The sequence below is a fragment of the Bombus flavifrons genome, chromosome 11, assembly GCF_040668555.2.
Source record: "Bombus flavifrons isolate JBK064 chromosome 11, iyBomFlav1_principal, whole genome shotgun sequence".
NCBI classification, from domain to species: domain Eukaryota; kingdom Metazoa; phylum Arthropoda; class Insecta; order Hymenoptera; family Apidae; genus Bombus; species Bombus flavifrons.
The window spans coordinates 12,242,301-12,252,118 of NC_138452.1; the positions used below are offsets into that span (position 1 = coordinate 12,242,301).

Genomic DNA, 9,818 nt, shown 5'->3' on the forward strand with positions numbered 1-9,818 from the left:
GCTAAATGCGTCAGTTCTACCAATGTTACACATTTACGTTTAACATGAAAATAAAAATAAAATGTTCCTAGTATAACGACAATTGTATGAGTCACGGCGTGAGAGCAAAACGCCATATAATCAAATAGTGACGACATTATATGTACATATAATTATCTTTGTATACGAGAAGATAAGAAGCGTTGTATTTATTTAGTGTACGCGTCTAGGTTTCTTTAAGATGAATCACACGCGTATTCACTCGTTTTTCAGTATCGTAATATTATTCTTGTAAACTATTGTTATTCACGTTGTTCTTGGAGTAGTGCGAGTTAGTCATTTGCATTTCGCGCTGTACACGTTGTGCTAATTTTCTAAAACAGGGGACACTAACTATACCTACATATATAATACCGAGCTTCAAAACCAGTGATTACTTAAGTAACTGAGTGACTGGACAATAGTGGACAGTATGGCAGTCGTCTGCACTTAATCCGATAGTTCGATATATGCAAAATTTCTGCGGCCTTGAGTATACAAATTATTTAAGGATGACTCGATCAAACCTAGTTGTGATGGATCAGTAAAGAATGAATTCTTGGAACGTTACATTTTTACTCTTTTTCCTTTAACATTGCTCCGGTAGACGGGCACGGAATCAGCACAATATCGACTTTGACAGGTGCTAGTTGTCATTTTTTGCTCGTCTAATTGGAGGTTATAGCATCATGTTTGCAACGCTGAAAAATAAAATACGAGAGGAAATAGGGAGTGACGTGTCAACTGTCGTTAGAAATGCCGGCAATGTGCGCGGCATTAACTCGAGGCATATGTCTCAGGTAAACATGTTGTTACCATGTGTAACTTATTATCAGTGTAGAACCGATAACGCAACTACATAGCATACTTATTTATAAACGATCTATAATTGTGATCTATATTTGTAGTCACTTTAAATCATCATTAATTTTCGAGAAAGTACTGGCGATATTTTAAGTTAGATATTTATGTTTCTTATTGATTCATATGTTTATCAGACGATTCATTAATATTTCATATGTTCGTTATCTAATTTTGATAATCACAAGATTTGCTGGAATACCTACTGATAGTTTAGTCTATTTTAGAGACATTACTTTATAGATACTTTTGCTATTTTTGTACCGTTTAAAATTATATGTTTTTAATTAATCTATAACAGACTAAATGTTTAAAATGAAATTGTAGAAAAGACCTTTTATAAATTTTTATCTATAATATAATGTAAAGTATTGTTATGATCATACCTATAAATTGAGTTATTACAATGAATGATATTTTTTTTCTAGACGGGATCCACAAGTAGCATCAGTGGATCTCAAATTTCATTAGATGGTTCGCGTGAGGAAAATATAGCTTCACCTTTACCACCTGTTTCTTTGGAAAAAGATACTAGTTTTGATCTTAAATTAAATGATAATATGCAACTTTCTGCTAAAGATATTAAAAAACTTGAAAATAGAGAAGATGAATGGAGGAAAAGATTGGTGAAAAAGGAGGCTGAATTGATGAAACGAATGGAAAAGAAAGAAGAGGATTGGAAAGTAAGGTTCTTGGAAAAAGAGAAAGAGTGGAAAAAAGTAGTTGAAAAACAGGAAAAAGAGAAGAATAAGATAGAAGAGGAATTAAGACATGTAGAAAGTTCAAAACGTTCATTGGAATTGGCTCTTAAAGATGCAGAAGGTACATTTGTAATTATATGATACAAATTTGAAAAAGCAAATTAATGTTGCTTGATTTAAATTTTAGTGGCAAATAAAATTTATATATACGTATCTAAATTTTCATAACTAATATTGTGTTTCAGAATACAAGAAAAAATTGTATAGTTTTCAAGAAGATGCGGAACAACTAGAAGGTTTTCAAACTCAAGAAATGGCAAAAATAAAACACCTAGTAAGTTTTATATATTTCTTTGTTTAAAAGCTTACCTTTATCATTTATATTTTCTGCTTAATACGCTTCTATGTTTAATACTTTATATACTTCTATATTTATTTTATTTATTTTAATTTAGTTACTGGCAAAAGAACAGGAAGTAGAAGAAAAATCACATCATTTAAAAGCAGCCACAGCAGAAATTGACAGTTTAAAAAGTGAAGTCTCTCGTCTTAGAAGATACGAAGATGAATTGAACAATGTACAGGTGAGTAAATTATCCAATGATTGGTTTCATTTTAATTATCACGTGAAATGTATTATAAACTTCAAAATTATGTTAACATAATTATTTAATATAGTTGTGTTAATATAAGTTGCTTTGATGATTGACATCATTTAAGTGAGTAAACATGGACTATACTTTAAATTGAGTTTAAGTATATTTATATAAATCATTTATTTTTAAATATATTAAAAATTTTTTTCCACACAAAAATATTCTATGTTAAATATTAAGCTATATATGAACATTTACAAGTACTATCTTAGATTTAATATTTTAGGTTTACATTTACTTTTTATTTACTTACAAAATTTGTCACAACTTTGCAGAGTCTAGCAGTTTGTAGTTTTTAAGGAAAAAGAAGTAATCCCATAAAAATCTTAAGTTATTCTATTTCCATTAGATGAGCATTGTATTTTACAAACTAACAGCTTTACTTTGTCACATTTAAGGAATTAGTATAAAGAAATGATTGGTTCGATAAAATAACAATTAAAGTCTGTTTCTGATTTATAAGATAGAACAGTATTATTGATAAGATATAATCTAAATTTGTCCTTGTTGTAATAGTATTGTTTCTAATAAATGCAAATTATTTCTTATTGCAAATGAATTAATTTGTTATGTGTATATATATAGTGTTATATAGATAATTTCATAACAATTTGGTTTAAAAGTAAATATTAGATATTATTTTGTCATGAATTAATATTTCAATAGTAGCTTTTCATATATTGCATTTTGTGTTATAAATTCATTTATAACATTGAACATTTTTTAATGAGAAGGGATAAAGCTGCATGAAAAAGTCAATTCTTTTTGTTTGTCATAATGTTTTTTTTAATGAATATTTACCTTTATAGTGCCAATTATTGATCATGTGGTCCGCTACAAAAATAATGACCATAAACATATTTTTTAGGTATAAGCACGCTTCCTTTTAAAAATTAGTTTTGTTTTTAAGCCTCCCACTACTTTTCTTTCTCCTTTTTTTATTTTATATATAGCTTTTTGTTTTGTCACGTTTTTGCCATGTTTTTCTGCACATTTTTTGTATTGACACATAGTATCAATCTATGATGAACAGGTGACATTTAGTCAAGAATCTTAATTATTTGAATATTTAGAATATTTGGAATATATTTTAAAATAAAACAAATGAGCATATGTTCCATAACTCTTATTTGTACTCTTAGAATGCGCTTTCAATAATTGATAGGAAGTATTTACTTCCATTTTATTAAACTTAGTTTGGGAAAGAACAGGCATTTTATTGAGTACAAACAAATTGTGAAAGAACAATATTCTTTTATTGGTTATGGAACATGAGCGATACCTAAGTGATACTGAAAGTTTTGTGAAAACGACATACGCATGAAGATTGGAAAACTTTGATAAACGAGAGCATTGGAGATCAGAGTAGGCGGTATTTTCCGCTAATTCGCTGCTGCTACCGCTGATGCTAGAGGTACGTCTTCAAAGCTTTGCTGCTATTCTGCAATAAATTATTCTGCAACATAAATAACTTCTATAGATTTTACTTACATCAATGTTGCTCTTTATGTAATTCTCTCCTTGGTGCAAAATTTTATAATATAGGAGAAATGCATGTATTAACTAATGGAAGTGGTTTAATGGTAAAGAAAAATTTTTCATCTTATTATAATAAAATTTAATTTAAAATATCTCAACTATTTCTACTGCAGTACTCATACTCCAATGTTGTTACTCTCGTAACAGCGTGGAATAATTATTTTAAATAATAAAATGTCTCTTATAAACTTAAATTTTTGTCATATCCAGTTATATAGCAATTAATGGAAAATTTGAAGAGATTTTGAACAAAAAATTTATTCAACACTATTTAGTTTTGCTTCATAAATTTTTTTCTTCATTTTATTCACTTTCAGCATTATTATCATTAACCATCAAATTCATCATTCGCTTGTTCTTGGCTTTATAAGGTTTGGATTATTTATAATATTCTATTCATCTTTATGCATTAGAGCAATGCTTCGGTAAGGTTTGCAATGAAGCTTTACAGAGCAAAATGTAATAATGATAAATATAAAAAAACATTCCTGGTAATAATATCACCATTTTCAGGATGAAATGGAGACACTGCGTCATTCTACTCAGCGTGAGAGAGCTCAGCTATCCTGTCAACTGGCACAAACTGAAGAAGAAGTACGTCACCTAAAGGATAAGGTTTTTGTGTTAGAACAAAGAGTCGCATTAGAGAGTAATGATCAAGTGACAGTGGATGAAAGAATAGCTGATCTTATGAGAGAAAGAGCACTGTTAGAAAGAAAGTTAGAAGAAGCTCATCTTCATTTATCCGATATAAAGACTAGTTGGTCAGGAAAAATATCTAGCTTGGAGACACAAGTTGGAAGACTTAGTAGACAGGCTGGTGAAGAAGGTTTGGAAAGGAGACGAGTCGAAGAAGAAAGTGAAAGACTGAAGCAAAGGATTAAGCAACTAGAAGCTGAAATAGAGGTGAACAATGTTGTCATGGCGACGAAAGACGCCAAGCTTTTGCGCATGGCAGAGGACATCGACGAGATGGCCACGGAACTAAAAGAGCTCCGGGCCAGCGTCGATGATGAGGTGGACGAATTTAAACGACAAATTGTGAGTTACCGCGATATGTAGTCGTGCATGGGCTAGATTGTTTCGAAGAGGATGTCTTGTTAGAGTTTGAAATGCAAAAAATAACGAACATTCCCCATTTGTCAGGTGGCAATTTTCAAATGATCACAGCATTGAATAATAGATTTAATTTTTTAAAGAATGTATAAAACGATAGAATTTCCAACATAGATATTAGATATATATGATATAGATATATTATAATTCTTGTTTTGTTAATATTTGAAAAAGGAAGTTGATATTTCCATCTCGAATAATTTCTTTCATTTTTAAATTAACTGTGATCGTATAAAGTTGTGTTTATTTTCTGATTTGTTATAAGTGTTTTAATAATTTTATAAATTACTAAATGTTTATGACGTTACACCATTAGTGTAAAAACACTGGACGCGTAAAAATATGAACGTCTGGAACGTGTATACACGAAAGTTGTTAATTTACAATTGAAAACTACATATCGCCTATATACTTGCATGTTATATCTATGATGCTTGACGCTTAACGCACAGAACATTTATTTTACGTATATTTACTAGCACACTCTTTTGTTTATAATTTTTTTATTTACTTTTATATGCATGCAAAAATTTATAATGTACATTACATTTCATCAGTATCACGTATCAATAAACAAAAATAATTGTAGACTACTTTTTAAAACTTCCACATTTCCACTCCGCGTGTATTTATACATGAAAATTAGATAGTACCAACAATAATATTTTTATGTACGATCGCATTTCTGTATATTTTATTTGTGGAATAAAGAAAAGAACAAATAAATTATATCGTTTATTGCATTCGTTTTTGTGCTTGTTTTTAACCCATTTTTATATCCCCCTTTTTCAAGCGGCTTTTTATATATTATTATATACACAAATGTGTACACGATTTTTTTCTTACAGGGTTAATAAATCATATTATATTTTGCTACACCAACGACACAGTCCGATTATATTTACGTTGCTGTAAATATTAGGAATGCGTATCCAAGCTGATACAATTAAAGGAAAACGTATCGTATCCATATTCGTATAGAATAGAAGATAGAATGGTTATATAGAATCGAAAATCTTGCAGAAAGGCAGAAGATATAACAGAAAGCTTTTTTAATTAATCAAATGTACTCAAATTAAAATTTATTGCAGGTGTGAACTTCGGAATCAATGGCGCGTTCCGACATTATTTTGTTTATTATATAAAATGAATTGATAAATATTTTACATTTTTATATACTCTCTTCACATATATTTAATATCTCCATTTTATTATATGTGCATTTATCCATTTTAAGTATAATTGTTACAAAGTCGATAAGATACAATAATGTCCTATTCAATTTTTAAAATTTCTGTTCATTAAATATTTTTTGTTTTATAATGCCTTTCATCATACTGTTTTGCGAATATTGTTTAATTTAAAAATATTTTGATGAATTTATATTAACCTGCAAATTTTAACTTTAGTTAAGATATAAGACTTATGTATCACATTCTTTTCTGAAAATATCATTATTACTCTGTACTTTTCTATGTTATTGTTATTTGTGTTATTCTTATTAATGTCACTTGTCATAAAACGTTATCACTTTGAACGTTAAATTTTGTTGAATAAATTCTGTTGATAAATCCATTTTACCATAAATTCCAAAGATAGTAGATAATAAAGTAGGTAATGAAGAAGTAGATAATGAAGCATATTTTAAATAAATTCAATCATTGCCAAACTACAATTATTTCGTTTGAACATTATAATATTAGATACCACTCACATTGTTTTGTTGTTTGCTTTCTTTTGTCAGGAATCATCGTCAAAGCAAATAACCCGGCTGAAACAAGATTTAGAAGAAGCAACAGCAAAACTTTCAGCTGCTACTTCAGAATTAGCCCATGTTCGTCTGACTCTAGAAGGTGAACAGATGAATAATTCTTCCTTACATTTAGAAGTAGCGCGTTTACGGGAAGATCTGGAATCTGAAAGAACAGCATCAGCAACATTAAAAGTGTGCCTAGAAAAGGAAAGAAATGAAAAAGACACTGCATTATTGAGAAACGCTCAAGTCTCCCAAGACATAGAAATGGTAAAGCAAGAGAATCGACAGCAGGAAGTCGAAAATATTGAGTTACAAAATAGGATAGAAACCTTAGAGCACAATCTACTAAGTAAAAGTAAAGAAGTAGAACAAGCAATGACGACGCTAGAAGAAACTAAAAAGAAAATGTTGGAATTGGAGGAAGTCGAACAAAATAGGAAAAAGATAGAGAGAAATGAAAAACTACTTAAAAGTAGCTTAATGGACCTAGAGGAGCAATTAAATGAAAAGACTAAGGTAGACTTGAAAAATAGAACTATGAAAATATATTTCAGAGAATAATATTAATTATTGAATATATTTTTAGACAATCAAAGTCTTACAGCAGCGACTAACCGATATGAAAAAGACCCTTCAACGAGAGTTGAGAGTTCCATCTTCATCATTGGATAGCGATGTTGAACCTTCTGCAGCAATTCTCAAGCCCAGTTCGTCGAAAACGGTCACTGCCAGGCACAATAGCACAAGAGACGACGATGTTAACTTTAAATACCTTAAACACGTTCTCATAAAGTTCCTAACAAGTAGGGAATACGAGGTAAATGTAATGTACTTTCTAAAATTCCAAAACCATAATATGTAAAATAAATTACTAAGAATAGTATGCTGAAATAATTTTGTTAAACAACAATGAAAAGAAATGCATAAGATATTTATAATTTTTCAACTATTTCCTAACTTACATTTTGTTCATTTGTTTAAGGCTCTTCATTTAACAAGAGCAGTAGCTACTCTTTTGCATTTCTCACCCGAAGAAGAGCGATTGTTGCAAGAAACTTTGGAGTGGAAAATGTCATGGTTTGGTACACGGCCTAATTTAGGTTTTGGACAAACTGCCAAAGCTATACCGCCTAGCTGATAGCTGAAACAAATTTCTCTTTCTATAGATATCATAAAAGTGGCCACAGATTCGTGGGTAAAATCAAAAAATTGGATCGCGTCGATGATCGGTCGCAAATGATTATAAATACTTGAGAAATTAGGGAGGACACAAATGGAAAAAGTTTACAAGCTAGAAATTTCATAAATTTTGTAAAATATTTAGCCTTCATAATACGCGTATAATTTATTCGCGTGAACAAATATTGGTCATAGTTAGCTTCCAAAATGCCCACTAAAATATGTAGCATCAAATATTATTTAGGTAAAATAAGTCAAATATAGAAGAATTTTGACATTCGTCATACACTGATATTACAAAATGAATTAGTGAAAAATATGTACTACATGCAACATATAAAATATCATCTTTTTCCGTACATAAATACTTGAATATACACAATCATTCTGCAATATTTAATATCCAAAAATCATAGTTAAACTTATTTCTATATACAAAAATCTGACACAAGATACTTTATTATTAAATTGATACTACATTTATCATTTTTTGTTATATTCGAATTTTGAATATACGATAATTTTGCATATAAGTATTATATTGCATTGTGTATATTATCATCTATTTCATATTTAATAAATATAAGTTGAAGCAAGTTGATATGACTTAAAAAGTATGAAATAATTGCGTCATCGTTATATGATGTAAACAAATTAGATCTTTTAAAGGAATTTAGTATCGTCTAGACATGGTTGCAGATCGGTTATAAAAATTAGGAAAAACTTGTTTTAGCTCCGTTAATATCGAAGCTATTTGTAATTGCCATAATTATTATTTGTGATATGAATATTGCAATTGTGTCATGTTCATGTTTGTAAATAATAAGATGACGTTTCTATATGAATAATTAAAGCAGACGGGGTGAAATGACTCGTTAATAAAATCTAATAAAATGATTTATTTAATTTTTCACTTATGTCTATATCGAATGGTTGTTACCTTCGTCTATAGTACATAATAATTTTGTGCATCTTGTGAAATTATTTTACCAATAATAAAATTTATAATTATATAAATAGAAACTACCGATATTATATTGTATCTTATTTAAGCAGACAAATATGTAAGAAAATTATTTCGGGAAATTAAAATTTTTACTTATTACCAAATTTTGTGAATTTAGGCTTTAGACTTGAATATTCTACGTCAGATTAATCTGATCAATTCACTAAATTTTCAGGACTTTATTTTAATTTCTTTTTCTTTAGACTGCTATATTATTATAAAACATTCCGTCTCGAACATAATGTTAAATTAGTAAAAGAAATTATCCTCAACTTTGAAGATAATACTTTAATAATATGATGTGACACTAAGGAATAAATCAGATTGTCGCACGTTATATAAAGTGTAATTATTTATTTACAACAATCTATATCAATACCATATTGACTAATAATATACAAGTCGGTAATATCTAATAAATAATAAAACTAGTAATTTAAAGTACTTTAATTTCCAAATGATATTCAAATCAGGAAAGTTTTACGACGTATATAATTTTGAAATACTAATTTTTAGATTTATCAGATATTGAATACAATTGCAATTTTTTTATATATAAAAATATAAACAGAGTCTTTGTTCACAAATCGTTAAACAGTTATTAAATAACAAATTAATTAGTTAATAAGATCACTGATAAAATTTTGTAAAATACGTAATTTAATTTTATTAATCGTCTATACAAATTTTAACGCGAATATTGTTCAGATATTTCAGAATCGAGAACATCTATACGATATTTTAAGTATCAAATCTACGAAGATTATACATACAGAAAAACAAAAATCTAATATTTCATTAAAATAAATATTATTTAAAATAATTAGTTGCACCATTACTTTGGTCGAGTATATGGACAATGTAGTGCGCTATTAAAACATATATGTATACAAATACAGACTTCTAACTACAACAAACTATGTATTACTTTTAAGTAGTTTAGAGTGGAAGTGAAATTATGTTTGATTAAATGTCAATTCTTTTTA

At 28.5% G+C, this 9,818-nt stretch overlaps 1 protein-coding gene across 1 annotated transcript; it reads left to right on the plus strand.

Annotated features, from left to right (window-relative positions):
- The first annotated feature begins 86 nt into the window (after positions 1–86).
- LOC138184888 (golgin subfamily A member 1) lies at positions 87–9,359 on the plus strand. The gene is made up of 8 exons (XM_069123305.1): positions 87–818; positions 1,308–1,701; positions 1,826–1,914; positions 2,036–2,164; positions 4,289–4,816; positions 6,636–7,163; positions 7,234–7,464; positions 7,630–9,359. Exons 1-8 carry the CDS (start codon positions 708–710, stop codon positions 7,783–7,785), a joined length of 2,166 nt encoding a protein of 721 aa, XP_068979406.1. The 5' UTR covers positions 87–707; the 3' UTR covers positions 7,786–9,359.
- Positions 9,360–9,818: the final 459 nt, after the last annotated feature.

Coding starts and splice junctions, on each gene's coding strand:
- LOC138184888 (XM_069123305.1), top strand. CDS start 708: ATGTTTGCAACGCTGAAAAATAAAATACGAGAGGAAATAGGGAGTGAC. Junction 2,165..4,288: donor ATGAATTGAACAATGTACAG/GTGAGTAAATTA, acceptor CACCATTTTCAG/GATGAAATGGAGACACTGCG. Junction 4,817..6,635: donor ACGAATTTAAACGACAAATT/GTGAGTTACCGC, acceptor TTCTTTTGTCAG/GAATCATCGTCAAAGCAAAT.